Here is a 17945-nt window from a genome sequence, read left to right as displayed (position 1 = left end):
TCCAAACCCTCAGCTACTTTTTAAATAAAAACAGATGCCTGGGTATTATTTATATGCCAGGATATGATTTCATTTCAGAAATAAAAAAAATATATCATACATTGTCACTCTCTGCATATATAACACTTAGGCAAATGTAATAGCTTACCTTATAATAAACATATATTAAACAGTTGTGTGTGCTTTAAATGGCAACTGAGAAAGCATAAGGAAATATAATTGTCATTAGGAGGTCAGAATATTTTATATGTAAATTGACATCATATCAGCAGTATTTTTTAAAAAGCACATATTTTCATTTCTAAGTTCATATTGGCTGGTTTTTCATGAGTGATGAGTCGAAGTGTGTTGGTCTTTATAGCTGGGACATTTCTATCAGGCCCCTTTTCAGGAGCTGTACTGATCTATAAAATCTGGGTAAACCAAAAACTTACAGATTTTTGACAGTGGAGTCAGTGAAAGGCGTAATAGTATTCCTGTACTGTATGGAGGGTAAATGTAATACAATTTCATCAAAAAAGTTTTTGGCAATGTTAGCTATGACAAGCAGAGAGAGGCTTAAAATGCTTAAAGAATGAAAAATGAAAAAAAAAACCACTTTTAATTTTGTAGGAAAATTTTTATTCAATAAATATAATTTCATAAACTTTAAAAAATTACTGAGAGCTATACAATAAGTAACTTACACTTACTGACAATGCAGAGAAATTTTAAAGGATTTTATTGGACAGCCACAGTGTCTGAGGTCCTCGATTTTAAACCAAGTGTTGCTACAGTATTTCCAGCTACTAATTCCCCATAAAAATCTGACAATCACCATTACTACAAACATATCATTAGTTGTTATCTATTTTTTTTGTAGGAAAATCATTCAAGTGTTCTCACATAAACAGCACTTTAATAATGTTCTATTTTTATGAAAATAGATGACTCATTTCAAGATAGAAATAAAAATGTCTCAGAAGCAGGACCAAAATTAATAAAACATGTTTTACATAACTCTTTGGTGGTTTGTTTTATGAATACCTCCTTATATCCTACTTCAACAGGAAAACACAAGCATAGATGTTTTTCCCTGCCCCGCAAGAACTTCTCAGAGTAGCATATTTAAAATGTTTTTGGTATTAACTGTAAATTTTTTTAGTGGCTTTGACTTCTGCCTATCAGATAGGAGTCTCAAGCTTCCCACACAAGCCCCATTCCACAATTCAGTCTTATAGCAGAAATGGCCTGGTCTGAGTAAAGGAATTTCCTGATGTGGTGATTTGTCCTCCTACTCAGGACAGTGCCAGAGTTTGGATTAGGTCTGGGAAACCTGTGGACATCATGGAGACTGAGACCCAAGGAGGAAGGTAGTTAAGAGAGATTCAAACTGTAAATTCTCCCCTTCTTTCTTCTCAACTCCATGGCAAGCCTGGTAGCTGTAGTTCTACTGGCCCATACTATAATCCTCTAAGGTGAACCTACTGCTTGCTAAAGCTGAGGCAAGGTACTGAGTTATCTTTTAAAGTAGCTGATGGGCAATTTCGAAAACCATCTTGGTGCTTGCTACTATCCTCAGGGCTACAGCCTTCAGACTAGGTAGGTAAAGGTAAGAAAGTGAGGCAAATAGATTTGAGACCACCAATTAGTAAAAACACATGTATCATCTTACTCTGGTTTTGGCAGGTTTAAGAGTTAAGTTAATTCCCAACATCATACTTTCCGAAGAATTTTAAAGAAATATGCAAAGGGGACTTTTTTTGTGATTACTGGCTAAATAATAAGTTTTAAAATATGAGTATTAACACTAGAAAACTACTTAAAGCTTATAGACAATAGTTACTTTCTTAAATAAACTGAAGAAAGCTCTTTTAACTTTCCTTTAAAAAGAAGCTTTCAACAGAGTAGGATGAGTGTATCAGTACATGCCATCTACTTTTTTTTTTTTTTTTTTTTACATAAAGTTCTTAAATAACTTTAAATAGTCAATGCAGACAATTACATCAATCCCATTTTCAGCACCATATAGACTGGCTGACCTCTACTGCTGCAGTTGGTCAGAGACTGCTTGATGGTTTTGTGGTCCTTCTCTAGTGTCAATAGTCAATTTGGTTAATGGCAAATAAACACTGTAAACTGTTAAGGAAGATGTAATGCAGCACTATAAATGTCATTTTTTAATATAAATATTTTATAAGACATTCTAAGAAAAAACAAATTCTGAGTCATCTTCCACTAAACTACCCTAACTGAATATTTTCTGCAATATTTCCTCTTCTGGACCATGAACTGGTAAATGTATATGTTGTACACTGTATAATCCCTTCAATGTATTGCCAGAATCATAGTAGATTCCTGAATTCAATTTTGGAATATCTAAGTTAAAGAAGGGCTATTAATGAATATTAATATTTAAGCTGAAATTCATAATCTAATATCCTTGCATTATTGAAACAAACATTACGTTAGCAAGAAAACTAAAAAAAAAAAAGTTTATTAGCAAACAAGGTAAAGTCTTAATTCTTGACTCTACCATTCTTTCCCTACCAGCCCAATTCCAGAAGTCTTATATTCATGAGATGGGAAAGAGGTGGAAGGTTGAAGAATAAATCTACAGGAAGGAATTATTATATTCTCAAGAGAAAATTTTGGAAAACCTTATTTAACCATTTCCATACAATTTATATGTACACAATCATATACTTAGAGCTTGGTAAGCTCTTTAGCCAATAATCATTTCCAAATTTTAAAATGACATTATTTTTTACCAAAACAAATGACAACATTGATCATATGATAAACTCAGGATGGCAATTAAGTACTGAAATACAGCAATATGTACCTGATTAATCATTCTTAGCATTTTAATTTATGCTGCCATTACCCCTTAAGATTTAGAACTTTAAACTTTCATTTACATCCTGAAGGCATGCCTAAAAATATACCTTGTAATGGGACACAGGACAGATTTTACTTTACTGTGGTAGTCTACTGTAACTTAGATAACATATACTAACCTAAAAATAACAGGATTCTCACATGAAATCCTTTATTCTAAATGCTAGCTTACTGAAAGGCAAGAGCAATTCTAAATTAGCCACAGAAAGAGTCTCTTATCTTTTTAATTACCCTAATATTTTGATTTATAAGATTAAAAATATTTGCAATATTTAAATACTGTCCAAACTTGTTTTTTATTGATATAGTCGAACTTTACAACAGTGTCATAAAATACTATAAACAGAGCTTTCAGATAGAGAGGAAAAAAAAGGCAAATTTAAATATATTAACCAGATTAAAGCATGCAAAAGATCCAATGATAAACACATTAAATAATAATATGCTAATGGTATGTAATTTACCCACTATAGGTTCTTTGTATTCCATCACAAAAATATTAGTAAACATCAACTTGAAATTTGGTGAATGGACTTGATTCCTGATTTATATATATAATATACCCTTTGCATGTATATAGTTAAATTTACTGGTTGTGTTATAGTATTTAGAGAAGTTTGGTTTTGGTATATATTTACTACCCACAATGCAGTAAATAATGATGGGAAATGCATTCTCCTAATTTGCTCTGTGAACTTAGAAAGCACTAAAGAATTAACAACATGGGTCACCGAGGGACCAAAATTCCTTTCTATTCACATTAACTTTTCGCATGAAAAGTTTCAAATATAACTCTAATAAAAAAATAGAGTTTTCAAGGCAAACTTTTCAGCAAAATTTACAGAAGCAGATTTGAATAGAAGACTCGATAACCAAACTAATACTAAAAAAATACAATTAACTAGGAATTACCTCCCTTTTCTACCTTGATATTAAAATATAGTGGCCTTAGCAAGAGGCTGAAATGCCATTAGGAGTCCCATAAGCATGAGGGACAACCCAAAGAGATAGAAAATGTCTCTTTCACAAATTCTAACATGTTCGGATTTAAATGAAAGGGGTTGAAAGGAGGTTATGTTAATGCTTTTTATTTGTTTTCCATTATAACTCTGAGTGGGTATGAAATACTTGAGAAATTTTAGAAAGTAATTCTACAGAACTAGTGTGGCCATTACCAGGATGATCACACTGAGTTTTAGGAAAGGAGTTGAAATGGTTCCCACAAAGTACTACTGCCCCTTTAACAAGTAGATGAGTCCATTGTGGAGAGAGTCAAGATGCTCCTGTCGTTGGTATAGAAAGGGTCCGATGCACTCCAAGATCTAAAGTAACAATAAGAGAAAAGTTTGGCTCACCAGTACCTATGTTTTAAGTGAGACAAAAATTTACTCTAAAACTAAGGATCAAAAATGCAATTTGAATATTAAAATAATCACGTATTGGTTCATTTTTAAGAGCTAGGAGAAGTTCTCATACTAGCCTTGAATGACCAGTCTATTTATAGAATACAAAAACTTGGAAAAAATAATGCTCTAGTCATTATATAAAATGTTAGCCAAAATTCAGACATTCATTAGCATTAAAACAATTTCTGTAAGTAGTAAAGCAGGAGATGCTCTTAAAATCTTAACAATACAATAAAAAATAAGTATGTTATAAGAGTTATGCACAGCCAGTTTTACTGAAAAGCAACTAGGCTATATTTTGACATTACAGAAGCAAACATACATTCCACTTACCAAAAGCTTTAGAATGAAATGGTAATATGTTCATATTATATTATACTATTTCTGTTCACCTATAAATTCTATTCTAAAGATTTTAGCATAATTAGCTTGAATGCAGTAAATGGTTTATTCAATAGGTATCAAAGACAGCTGAGACTCAGTAGGGTTTTCACTTAACTGAGAACAAATAAACCTCCAATGGTCTGGAAAATTTAACTACTGTCTGAATAATAAGGCCTATAAGCAATTAATTACATAACGCTTTATTTGCAGCTCTAGTAACTTAAGCTAAAATAACTCAAGACCAGAAATAGCCTTCCATGCTTACAAGAGCCTAACCCATTTCAAGGACAGTATCGGGATTTCCAAGTCAAAGGTGGCTTTTCTTAAAGGACTAAAAGTACTAAACAATAAATACATTTTATGTAACTTTTTCCAGGGTTTCCATTTTCCTAAACAAAGACGTTAGAGGAAGAGACTATCATTTAAAATGACTTAAATCCACTCATCAAATATCCACTGTTTCCTTGAGATTCTGTATATAGTTTAAGTTTATAAATCAATTAAGCAAGCACAGTGATAATGAAGTTTGGAACCTAGAAATTTTACAAAGTTGGCAAAGAGGAACACAAATAAGCTACAACCATACTGGTAGTTCACAAATTCTCTAATTTTATTAGTTTCCAGAAAACCTTAAAAGCTGTAGTTTAAGGAAGGGCCTGTTCACTATCGTCTCTCTTTAGTACCTAGAACTGCAACTGGTACATAGCAGGCAGTATTTATAAAATAAATGAATGAAATGAGTCTATGAACATTTCTTAAAAATATTTATCCAAGAAAAAGTATGCTTAGATAGGTATGACAAAACATAACTCCCAACACCCTAATTATCAGGAGTCAAGTTTCCATTCCCAAATTGCCAGTATTTTATATTAGTTTTTCCTCTTTTCCAACAATTGCTTACACAGGAGAATTTTATTAGTTAAGGTTTCTTTTTATCTTTCAAAGCATGCATGTGCATTCATATGTTAAATGTCATATTTGACAGAACATTAAATATGGACCTACATATTAAGTCCTTTCTATTTAGAAAATAGGTTTGATTAGGATAAAGTAATTATTGGTAAAACGCATAAAGAAAATAATTTATTGCTGAAGTACAGCCTTTAGTGTATGACATGGCATATCCTTCATATAGCATCATGATGCTACACTTGAAACAAAGCCTGCAATATGGCATATTCCTTTGAAAACATCAATTAATAAAATGTAACAATTTTTGTGCCTGGATGGTAAAAGTTTTTAATCAGTGGAATAATGTGCATATGAAAGCCCTGGTTGTATTTCTCAAGTGATGCTTGTTACCTCTTATGTTTAATAGGTTAATAGAACAAATATCCAAAGCCTTCTACATCTTGTAACAGAAGTATTAGTCTTGCTTCACCTTTTAAGTTAGACATGAAATAGAAATGTAGAATAAAGGCTGTTCCAAAATCAAAAGAGAAATGCCAAAAGTCTTTCACTAATACAAATATATGTAAAAAACAAAACTCTACATATCAAAATGACTTTCTAATTTTAAAGGTAATGTTAATGGATATATGGCAATTTCCATATAGTCCTTGGAAAAGCACCAAGTGGTTTTTCATATTGTATGATTTTTATCCACTAGAAAAAAACTGAACAGATCTTAAAAGACTTTAAATTATTCACTTGAGGAAAAAAGAAGGATAACAACAGTACTAAGCAATAATATGACCTGAGATGTTGGACATAACTGGTAAGATATTTATAGTCTGTCAAATAAGATAATTATGTTAAACATTTTATTAGAAAAATAAAAAATAAAATCTTACAAAAGAAAATATTATGATACAATTTTAAGTGAAAAAAAGTAGAGATGATAGGAGAATGTGCTGAAATAAATCTCCTATTTCCAGGGGCAGGTTCAAAGGGATAATGCAGTATAAAAATGGGGGCATATTACCTGAATAATGGATATCAAACAATGAGAATATATATATAGCAAAAAAAATTTTTGGCTTATTTAAAATTAATTACAGTTTTTTAATAGTTAGTGAAGATGCATACTTTCATTAAAGAGAACTTCCTGTTGAGGCAGAAATTTAAAAAATTCTGTGGAAGTTCTATAGCAGTCTCTTAGTCTAACTCCCACTTTAATCCTAAATAGTAAAGCTGTCTTAATAAGTAAAATAATAATATAAAGTAGGTCCTTCTGAAACTCCTTTTGGAAAACTTGGTGGCCTGGGTACATGACAGAGCTGCTTTTTAGTAATGCATTTTATAATACAATTGTGTAAGTCAAAATACACAAGTCCCAATAAATTTAACTGCTCACAGTAATTCTTTTATGTAGAATAAAATTACTACAAAATGATACCACAGCATTATGGAAATATTTTTGATGACATGTTATAATCAATAAATGGAGACTGAAAACACATATGTTAAAGAATGCTATTTATAAATGCAACTGTACCTTAAAGACTCGGCCATAACTAAAGGCAAAGTGGGAACTAATAAGTTTGCCAATAAGTGTTACCTGAATTTTATGATACATGAATGATAATTACTCATTTTAAAAACAAAATCTAAGCAAATATTAAGTTATTTTATCAGAAGGTAATAATAGTTCATCCTCCATCCTCTATTCTCTAACCCTGGGGTATTTTCCAACCTTTTCCATGCCACGGCACACATATAAAGTGATTATTCATGTGGTACATGGTGGACAATGTACATCTATCTATCCTTGCCCGTCTGTAACTCTTCATGCACACTGGTGCACTGCTGCTCTCATTTTAGGGATATGATAGAATTCATCTTAAGAACATCAAAGCATGAAAAAAGTTATTTCTACTTCTTAATGTCCCCTGAATAATATGTCTCTTGGAAACTATATGAAGAAATGAATCCATTTCACTTTTAAATAAATTTAAGTAGCATTTACCAAAACATGGCATTTTCTGTTATGATCCACAAAAGAAAGCACTGATAAACCTAATTCAAGAAATAGATTTGGGAGGGGACAGAAATGCTAAGATTCTTCTAAACCATAATTTAACGTGCCGGTTCTAACTTATAAACTTCTAATTAGACCGTGAACAGCAAGTTAAAAAAAAAAAATCACAACTCATTTTTAAAAACTCATTACAGAGATAAAATGGTATAAGAAAGCAGAAATACAGCCTTCTGTGTTTATAAATACCTTAAAGTCTCAAATGGATGACCAGAAAATATACATGAAGAGTAAGAGAAGCAAAATCCTTTGATTTTACTATTATGTGTAGACTATTTGGTAAATACAAAAAGCAAACAAATAAAAAAATACAGAAAATAAAATAGTAATATAAGGTATAATAAAAAAAGAAAGTTATAAAAACTAAGTAAGTATCATATACACACTCCTATTCACCACATTATAGAAAGACTGCAAAGCAAAAATTTTTGTTCATTAGATGAAGTCTCTTCAAAGGTGCTTTCTTTTCCTTTGTTAGTGAAAGAGCCCCCTACCCCAAAAACCGCAAAGTGAAATCTACCAACAAAGAGTGCTAATACATAGCACACCACCCGCTTCAGTTGGTAAAACCAGCTGCTGATTTATTAGGTATCTAGAGACGCAGGTTCATCCTGTTCCAGTTTATAGGACACTCATCTGCAGCAAAGGCTACTTAGAGAAATTTCACACCTGCTGACATGGGTTGGACTACATCTTCCTACTACTCGTTCCAGCATTCTTCCAACAGATGCGCACGCTGTTTCTCCCTCTGAGAAACAGCACATGGAGTCCAAGCACTTGATACCTGAATTTGTTTCAGTAAGCTGGAGGAGTTAAAGCAGAAAAAAAATTAGTTATTTATAGATCTGGATTTCTATAAAGCATAAAAAAAAGAAGACAACAAGCACTTTAAAACCAAAAGTAATGTATATAAATGTTTTCTATAATATGAAAATATATGGAAGGCTTTAAAAGGCACTGTGTCCTAAATTAAAAGATGAATAAAATAATTATATAAAAATAAGTAGCTGACTATTATTTAAATCTATAAAGATTTTGGATTTTAATGTCTCATTTTAATAATTTATTACCGCCAAAATGGTTTATATCAACCACTCAAACTCAATGAATTCTAATTCTTGAGTTTTTGTTTAGGTGAAATGCTCCTGTAATTTCAATGAAAAATGTCTAGCAATTGAGAAAAACGGAGTGTGAACCATTCTGAAGACTGGGAAATGATAATCAGGCAGGACCTAACCCAATCTTCAACAACACCAACAACAACCGTAGCAAATACTTATGTAATGTTTTCTATGTGCTGGGTTCTAAGCACCTCTACACATATACACTGAAATAATCCTTAAAAATTTATTATAATTTTATAATTATCCTTGAAAAAAGCATCTTTTATCATAACTTGCTAAGCAATCACTAAGTGCCAATTATGCCCATAATCAGCTTACCTTGCTTTTAAAAAATTTACCGATTAATTTAATTTACTGTATTGAAATCCACTAAACAAATGACTTACTACTATTTTCATTAATTTCTGAAGGTATGCAAGAGTCATACTGATTCAGGCATAAATAACCCAGCAAAATAACTTAAAGCCAATACTACTAATAATCTTAATCCCGTTAAAATGAGGGGAAGAAATGGTATGATCACATAGCCCAATGAATCCCAACCTTGGTTTTGAAATGGTCAGGTGTACTCCTTAATTTCTCAGGGGATATCATTTGAAACAAACTGTTTTTCATTCATTTTCCTTTACATATATAACATACTGTATAACAAATCTTTGGAAAGTATAGAGGAAGGAGAACAAAAATAGATTTGTTAGAGTGCTGCAATTCACAAAGGTTGGGAATCACCAAGTGTTGAGTGTGGGCATGACAACAGGGGACATTTGTAGAGATGCGCACAATGGACAGAAGATGGATATGATGGAACATAAATAACCTGGTGCTCAGAATATAAGGAAAGCGTGAGGTCCTGCAAAATACCTGCTCACAGTAATCCTGCCAAAAGCAAGCAGTGTGAGACAACATGATTCCCGTCTGGCAATGACCTAACTGTCCCAATGTTCTAAGGTCTGCTGAGCACTGAGAAACAGCCAAATTTTACTTGTTCTTTCATTACAATACCCTTGGTTTAGGACTATTTATGTTCATTTCTTAAACTGTTTTTTGAGAGATGTTTACAGATGTCTCATGAAAAAAAGTTCTGTGGCCAATTAAGTTTCAGAAACACTATTTCAATGATGGTCTAAACAGGCTTATTGAGTAAAGGACTTTCAATAAGTCAGGACACATGGTCAGTCTCCAGGAGGAGAGCTAGACATAATGCAATTCTCAAACTGTATTTTTTTTCCCCCCAGTAAAATCTTGTCCCTGGGAATCAATCAACACTAGGAAGAACATTAATATCCAGAAGAATAGTTTAGGAAATTTTATATGTCTCCCAGTTTTCTCCTTGGGTCCTAGTTTCCTCCATCTCAAAAATCACCCTCTACAGAAGCAGGACTTGAAAGATCCCACATGCTCAAGGTGGAAGTACAATACTGCAAGGGGGCCTTAAGGCCCTTTATAACCTGACCACAGACTGCCTTTCTTCCTCAACTTCCCAATGCTTCTGTACAGTCTTCACACAGCCAACCAGTGCAGTGTTCCTTGCCTTCAGGCATATGTCAGGGCCTGTCACCAATTATGGTCAGAATGCTGCCCCCTACACCTACTTCAGTTTAAATACCTTTGTCTCCATGAAACCTCCCTCACCTCTCCAACTATCAGTAATCTCTCTCTCAATTCTATTACTCTGCTTGTTTGCATAATTTAATGGTATGAGCCCTTAAATTCAACTTGTATTTATTAAACAAGGCACTGTGCTGGTTCCTAGAGGGGATGGCAGTCTAGTGAGTTAATAGGATGGGAGATAGGAACAAATAATGGCAGTTACATTAATGGAATGTTTGCTATGTATGTGCCAGTTCCTATGTAAGATGCTTCTCATGGATTATTCTCACTGAAAACTTACAACAAAGTTTTGGGATAAGCACCATATTCAGAAGCATTTTACAGATGAGGAACTAGAGAAGTTGAGAATTTGTTCAAGATCACCCTGCTGAGGCTTGCGTCTCGATTTCTTTAATTCCAGAGCTCAAATCTCTCTGTCATGCCATTATACTGGCTTCTTATAATTATGGTAATGAGGCTGAATACAAATATTAAAAAAGAGGAGGGAAGGCTCAAACCCAGCTGTTGTTGTTGGTATTGGTGGGAGGGCATGAAAGAGTTGATGAAAAAGATAGCATGTCAAACACATTTTAAAGACTGGATGGGATTTCAGTAGCTGGAGATGGGAGAGAAAGGGCATTCTAGGCTAAGCAAAGAGAATGAGTAATTATGTGTGGGTAGAAAAGTATGATGTGTATTCAGCACATGTTTAGCCTAAGTGTAAGAAAGTAGTTGTTACACCTGCCCCTTTCCAAAAAGACCAGTGTGACTCAAAGTGTGATCCATGGGTCAGTGCTGGTCCGAAAACATTGGTTACTGGCCTATGAGGAGATAAGTGTTTCTGGTCTGTATGAATAAGAGACTAAAAAATTTTATGGCAATTTGGCAACACTTTTATAGCTGTTGAATCCAATAATAATTTTAAATCAGGGCTTATTTTAAATATCTTTTAAATTTTCCTAGCACAGTTTGACTCTTAAACAAGATGGGTTTGGACTGCACAGGTCCACTTACACATAAACTTTTTTCAACAGATACACATATAGTACTATAAATATATTCTTTTTTCCTTTTGATTTTTTTCTCTAGCTTACTTTATTGTGAGAACAGAGCATAAAGCACCTATAAGATACAAAATACATGTTAATTGGTACTTTAATATTATCGAGAAGAGTCCCGGTAAACAGTAGGCTATTAGCTAGGTTTTTGGGGAGTCAAAAGTTATACCTGAATTCTTTACTGCACGAAGAGTCAGCACCCCTAGCCCCCACATTGTTCAAGGGTAACTGTAACTCATTTTTATTGTATTTTCCCAAAGAAATGGTCCATCATGGACTGGAAATTAAAAACAAGAAGACAAGAAAACAACAAATTGGTCTTTCCATTTGGCTGGGGAACACTAAACTAGACCAGAAACTATAGACAGCAAGGAGTTTGTCTGGTACTTCATAATTTAACAACTGTGTTTTGCTTGTATAGCTGGAGCTCAACTTTCAAGGATTCACTGAAGATGAAATCCGTAAGGTCAGCAGCATTTGAGTGACCACATATGCCCAGAACACAGCTTAGGTCTGGATCTGACTTTAGGTAATTATGTTGCTTTGCACTCACTACCTCTCACTTTAAAATCTCAGGACAGGTATTAATACGTAGATAATCCCAGAGAGAGTAAACCTCTCGAAATATCAAAAATATTATAAAGAAATGACTTAAGATGACCGTTTAAACTAAGCAAAAATATATTTCCTTTTTTTCTCTAGGAAGAAAAAAAACCCCAGCTGCTTTAAAAATGCCGAATGCTGGTTAACTGTGCTTCTGTAAAGCTGCTATTTATGTAAAAAACCCTACACTGTTCTCCAGCAAACTTCCAAGCTCTACCACTTTCTCATATACATATCTTTGATCTCATATTCAGGAACTGGGAGACCAGCCAGATACATGTAGCCACAGCTGCCAATTAAGTGGGAGTAGGAAAAGGGTGGAACATTTAAATCTCATTTCATTCAAAGTAAGGAGAAGGAATTATTCCTTTTGTGTGTGTTTGTTTCTTTCTCTTTCTTTCTTCCTTCCTTCTTTTATTTATTTATTTATTTATTTATTTTTGACTGCTTATAAATACTAGACAAGAAAAAAAGCAAAGCAATGGGAATGAGACCCTGTCTGGCAGCACTTTAATTTACCAGAAATTTTGATTCATTGGTAAGACTCTCTACCACATTTTCTTCCCAGGAATGACCACATATCTTAGAGCTGAAAGGGTGGCCAAGCAAAACAACTACGGAGATTCAACATAATTATGTATGGCTAATAAAAACTTTCATCTTTCTAGAACTCACCTTTTGAAATAAATTCTAATCAGTGCTCTTATTTCCATTATTTTCATACCAGTGCTAGGAAACATTTAAAAATTTCTTCCAGTGCTTCTACTTCTATCTCCTATCTTTCTAGAATCTTCTAGATGTTAGAAAATTATCATACATCTTTAAATTATTTAGTCTTTCCTATGAGCTCCTACATATCAAATCAAATCAAGTCTTTTTAAATTTAGATAAGAATTATTCAACTATTAACCATATTTGTTCTTTTGTCTTTAAAACAGTTTTATAATAAATATATAATCAAAGTGAGAATCTTGTACAGCCTTAAAGAAGATATTTGGAAACTGTAATTATGGGGGAAAAAAAAAGGTGTTCAAGGAAATGTTTTTCTTTTTAATGTGAAATCAAAATCTGTCAAAAAGTACTGATTTCCAAATTTGGTTAAAAATAATAAAACCCTTGGGGGCGCCTGGGTGGCTCAGTGGGTTAAAGCCTCTGCCTTCGGCTCAGGTCATGATCCCAGAGTCCTGGGATCAAGCCCCGCATCGGGCTCTCTGCTCAGCGGGGAGCCTGCTTCCTCCTCTCTCTCTGCTTGCCTCTCTGCCTACCTGTGATCTCTGTCTGTCAAATAAATAAATAAAATCTTTGGGAAAAAAAAAACTTTAAAAATAATAAAACCTTTAAAACAACCCTTAAAACAAATAGCTTCAACTCATTATTCAGAATTGCAAGAGGTAGCTGATTAGCAATGACATTTAGAAGACTGCTATCTTTCACTCAAGGCCCAAAACATGCCTCAAAAGCTCAACATTCACTCCTCTATATTCTCTCCCCTCTTTCCTTTTCCTCAAGGAAAATAGACGACTTTGGAAGATAGTTATAAATATCTCCATACTGTCTTTTAGAGATCTCCAGAGAGGAGATTTCTGTATATGTTGCCTAAATTTAACTATGAAAATAAGCATATAATAAGAATTATATTTATTGGGTATGGTTATTTTAATAATTTGGTCTATTCTAGTTTCAGAAAGAACTGAGGCCCCCTTTTAATGATGTGGTTACATAAATAACAAGATCCGAAGTTTAAGAAGAGTATCAGTATCTGCAAAAAATGGTATAATCACCAATTTTAATGGAGAGGGTAAATCAGAATAGCATTAATTAATGAACTAAATCATGGTATAGCCAATGTTAAGAATTCAGTTTTCTGAAAAAAGAATAAAGGAAAAAAATCAGTTTTCTAAGTATGAATCATAATATTTTTTTTTCATTTCAACCTCCAGATTTTGCTCAAATAAGTCAGCACAGATTTGAAAATAACACTAGTTTTGTAAAGTGGTATATTTATCAGGTATCTATGCAGGTCTTGCTACTCATGGCAGGCTTATTAGTAGTTTTTTTAAATGTTCAATTCTATTTGTTCACAGAATTTTATTCAGGAAAGTATAGCTTTTACTGGCAAACTGAATCCAGGCCATTAAAGTTTTCTGTTCCTTTTGTAGTTCACTTTGTTAAATGAGAGAGTAGATGTAAGTATCTTTGTCACAGAAGAGGAAGGTGACTTGTGTTGGTTGAAACTATTCTTTTTTTTCTTTCTTTTTTTTTTTTTTGTCATAGGTGATGGCAAGTTTCAGGTCTGGGGCTTAGCATCCAGGTCCACAATGAGAAAGGTCAACGGCCTTAACAGTCTGTTGATATCCCTATAGTTGCCAGGTATAGTTGAAAAGAGAGCATCCAGAGCAGGCCAGGAGGGGGTATAGCTCAGGGGTAGAGCATTTGACTGCAGAGCAGGCCAGGAATCTAGGGACAGAGAAACAACAAAAAAATGGACGCCAAAGAGGCAGGTCACAGAGGAGGGAGATGACTAGAAGGTCCTAGCCCAGGACAACATTTAGGGCTCAGCATCAACCTCTGCCTGATTTGGCAAGGCTGACCACCTTTCCATTAGAGGAAACAACTGCCATGTCAAGACAGAAAAAAACAAAAGAGGGATATTACATAACACTTACTTTTTTGAAGTGATTTTTATTTCAAAATATATGCCAAAGGCAGAAATATATAAGAAATATATTCAAGGTATACTTCACTCAATGAATGAAAATTCAGTGATAAGCAGGAAAAACTGCAGGTCAGGGTAATACAATTTTACTAAAGTCATATTCATGGTTTCAGGTTTCTTCTAGCTTCTTGTTTATAGGAAGAAAGACCAACTATCACAGGATGAGGAGATATTTTCACTCATCAACGTTTTGTAAAAGTAACCATAACAAGGCCCCCGTTATTAGGAGCATTCTAAGAACCCATCTCTCAACTGTATTATACATTTTAATGGACATATTAAAGCAAAGCAGTACCAGGTCCATGTCTTATGAAATATTCACTTGAGTTTGACCCTTTGGGAAACTTTTAACACAGAGGTCATAGTTTTTTAGGGTTAGTACAGTCAGGTCCCAATTGGATTATCTGCTTTGTGGATTATCCAGGGAATAATATAAATCCAGGCCAGCTCCCCCTCTTTGCCCAGCTCACCCAGGGCCCATTTTTAAAAACTAAAAATTTTTCCAATTTATCAAAGCAAAATACAAGATAAATTTAGAGTAAAAATAATCATACAGAGCATTCCAAAACAAAAGTTCTGAATTCTTTTGAATTCTTTTCAATTAATAATAATAGAGTTGATCTTCAACATTTTCAACATAGTTAATCTTCAACATTTTTAATTTAGGGCAGTTCACTGAAGGAATCTAATTTCAAAAATATGTCTTCCAGAATAATCCAGGGTTTTCAAATTACTGTATCTGTTCTATGCTCTGATTCCATGGTAGAGTTAAGATTTATAATTTTCAAGCAGTTTTGTTTGAAATTTTTAACATCTATGATGTTTTATCTCAAATGAGACAATAGTACCTTACTGATCAGTAATTATAATATACAAATGGCAAATAATCCATAATTACTACCAATCAAAATATTTTACATGTTCCAATAAGGTCTAGAAGTGGTTTGTTAGGATTGACTCCTCAAGATGTGAATGAATCAAGTCCTCATCAATTCATACTTTTTTTATTACAAAGATATAAACTATCAAAGCTTATGAAAAATAAGAAGTGAGAATCTGATAAATATTAGTCAACAGAAAACTATTCAGTACCACGTCTAAGCACTCATTTATTGGATCATTTAACTCAAGAGCCAGATTTAGATAAGTAATTTGGTGTCTAACTACATTAAGATGTATAAAATGATACACAATTGCCACTTCAAATGGGAAAAAGAACTTCAGAAATAAAAGAAATAGCATGACATATTTTCAAAAGAAGTGAAAAGGAATTTCCTGAATATAAACAGCAGGTGTGAGAATACCTTACTAGGCTAGAATTTGAGGTGAAGTATGATTTCACAGTTTAACTCCAAAGGAAGACTAATAAAATATTCAGGGACGGACATATAAAACATGTAAAGATCACAAAAAAGGAAGACAAGTGAACAAAAACAGTAAACATATGAAGAACAATGAAGGATCAGGAAAGTAAAAACTGAAAGTCAGGCCAGTTCTCCCATAGCATGCCCCAAGTATGAGAACTTAGCGGATAGGTCCCCAGGAAGGTCCAGCGCAGTACTACCTAGTGCACGCAAGAACTGTCCTGCTGGCTGCAAGCCTCAGCTAGCAGGTGCCTACTGTCCTCCCCTCTGTGCTTGCTTTCAGCAAATTCATATGCTGAGCTGACTGAACCCTTATCTTCTTCCATCTGGAAGGACAGAAAAGCAGTAAGTCTTATATTACAGAACAATACTCTTCACTGTAAAATAGGTTTAGAATCAAAACAGCAAGTTGGGATCCACAATCTGTGAGGCATAAATGAATGTTCATACAATACCACATTCATTTACTGTCACAAAAGAGAGCTAACAGCAGCTTCTTAAGGGGAATACAACAAAGCACACAAAATTAAGCCATGATTTTCCAGTGCACAAAGTTAGATTAAAACCAGATTTCCTTCAATAAAATTCAATTTCTTCTACTAAATTCCTTGCCATCGAGATTTAGGGTTCTTATTGCAAAGGTATGTCTGCCCTTTTTCACAACTCTTACACTCCCTTCTCAAAAGATGTCTCTACTCTAAGTGAACTTTAGCAGAGTAGAAGGGTCACTCGCATGGCCTTTCAAATGCTAGACATGTGGGTAAAGGGTGGGGTGGGTTGACTTATCAACAAAATTAATTTAATCCTTATTTTGAAATGCATCTTTTTAGTGAGTGCTAATTTACACAAACTTTTATTCTTCACTTTTTTTTTCTTCTTCTAGGGAGTATGTTCCCATAGCCATGCTAATCTGAGCCTTTTTTAAATTGTAAGAAAATGTCTTCAGTGAACAAAAAACAAATTTTTTCCTCATTATGTGTTTTCTCAGTCTTAGGACTGACCAACAATTATTTCTATCAAGAAAATGCTACTGTGACTGTCTTACATGTATAAAAAATTAAGTAATAGAAGTCCTTGGTTTCAAGAGTACAATAAGCTTATATGAAGATAGCTTATTATTATTATTACTATTATTATAGCTTTGCCTATAACACAGGGGATGGAAAAATACTCAAAATGAGTTTTTTTCCATTAAAAAAGTTAATAGTTTTGTGTTAATGGTTCTTAAGAAGTACCAAGCCGACTGAAGGATATTTTACATCTGCATAATCTTCCTCTTTGTCACAATAAACAAACTACCATGGATCACAGCCAGGAATACTGTTTAATGTAATTAAAAAAAAAAGATGTATTTAAAATTCACAGGATGCATCAATAGACAGATGTATGTGAGCACTTGTTGTGCACGCAGGTATGAGCAAATGCCCACCCAGTGGTCACTCACTGCTTATTTAAACAACTGGCATTTCTGCTTGGCCTTTGGTTGAGCATAGTATTTTTTTCCTTTTGCTCTCTGATGCTGACAATAAATAAAGAGACCACAGTATGTAAAATGATTATCTGATAGGTGAAGAACCTGGAGGCTCAGAGAAGTGAAATGATTTGGTTAGGACACATAAGCCGCACGACCAAGGGTATCACTAACACCCAGGCCTGCTGTCTCCCCACCAGGGCTCTTCTCTTCCTGCTATACTACCTGATTGGAGAGTGGCTTGCAGGAAAGGCAACCTGACCAGTATATCTGGTTCTCATTGTGCTTTTTCACAGATGAATGTTAAGCTTACTACCTTAGCACATTGTTACAGAAACTGGGATCTCTCTAATTTATGGTATTTTTACCTCA

General features: G+C 33.7%; 1 protein-coding gene across 3 annotated transcripts in view; it reads right to left on the bottom strand.

The window, feature by feature from the left end:
- Positions 1–598: 598 nt before the first annotated feature.
- Positions 599–17945, bottom strand: part of ATP11B (ATPase phospholipid transporting 11B (putative)) — a 117291-nt gene continuing 99944 nt past the window's right edge. The window contains exons 29-30 of one of the 3 annotated variants that reach the window (XM_044251854.1): positions 8317–8450; positions 599–4202 (exon numbers count right to left, since the gene is read on the bottom strand). In XM_044251854.1, the coding sequence (XP_044107789.1) occupies positions 4121–4202; positions 8317–8450 (216 nt within the window). In that variant the 3' untranslated portion in view covers positions 599–4120. Of the gene's footprint in view, positions 4203–8316; positions 8451–16302; positions 16429–17945 lie in introns of those variants that run through there. The other 2 variants (XM_044251855.1, XM_044251856.1) reach the window with 2 other exon arrangements.

The sequence above is a fragment of the Neovison vison genome, chromosome 6 (genome assembly GCF_020171115.1).
Source record: "Neovison vison isolate M4711 chromosome 6, ASM_NN_V1, whole genome shotgun sequence".
Taxonomy (NCBI): domain Eukaryota; kingdom Metazoa; phylum Chordata; class Mammalia; order Carnivora; family Mustelidae; genus Neogale; species Neogale vison.
Note: the sequence above shows the minus strand (reverse complement) of the source record. Positions and strands in the feature narration are given on the sequence as shown.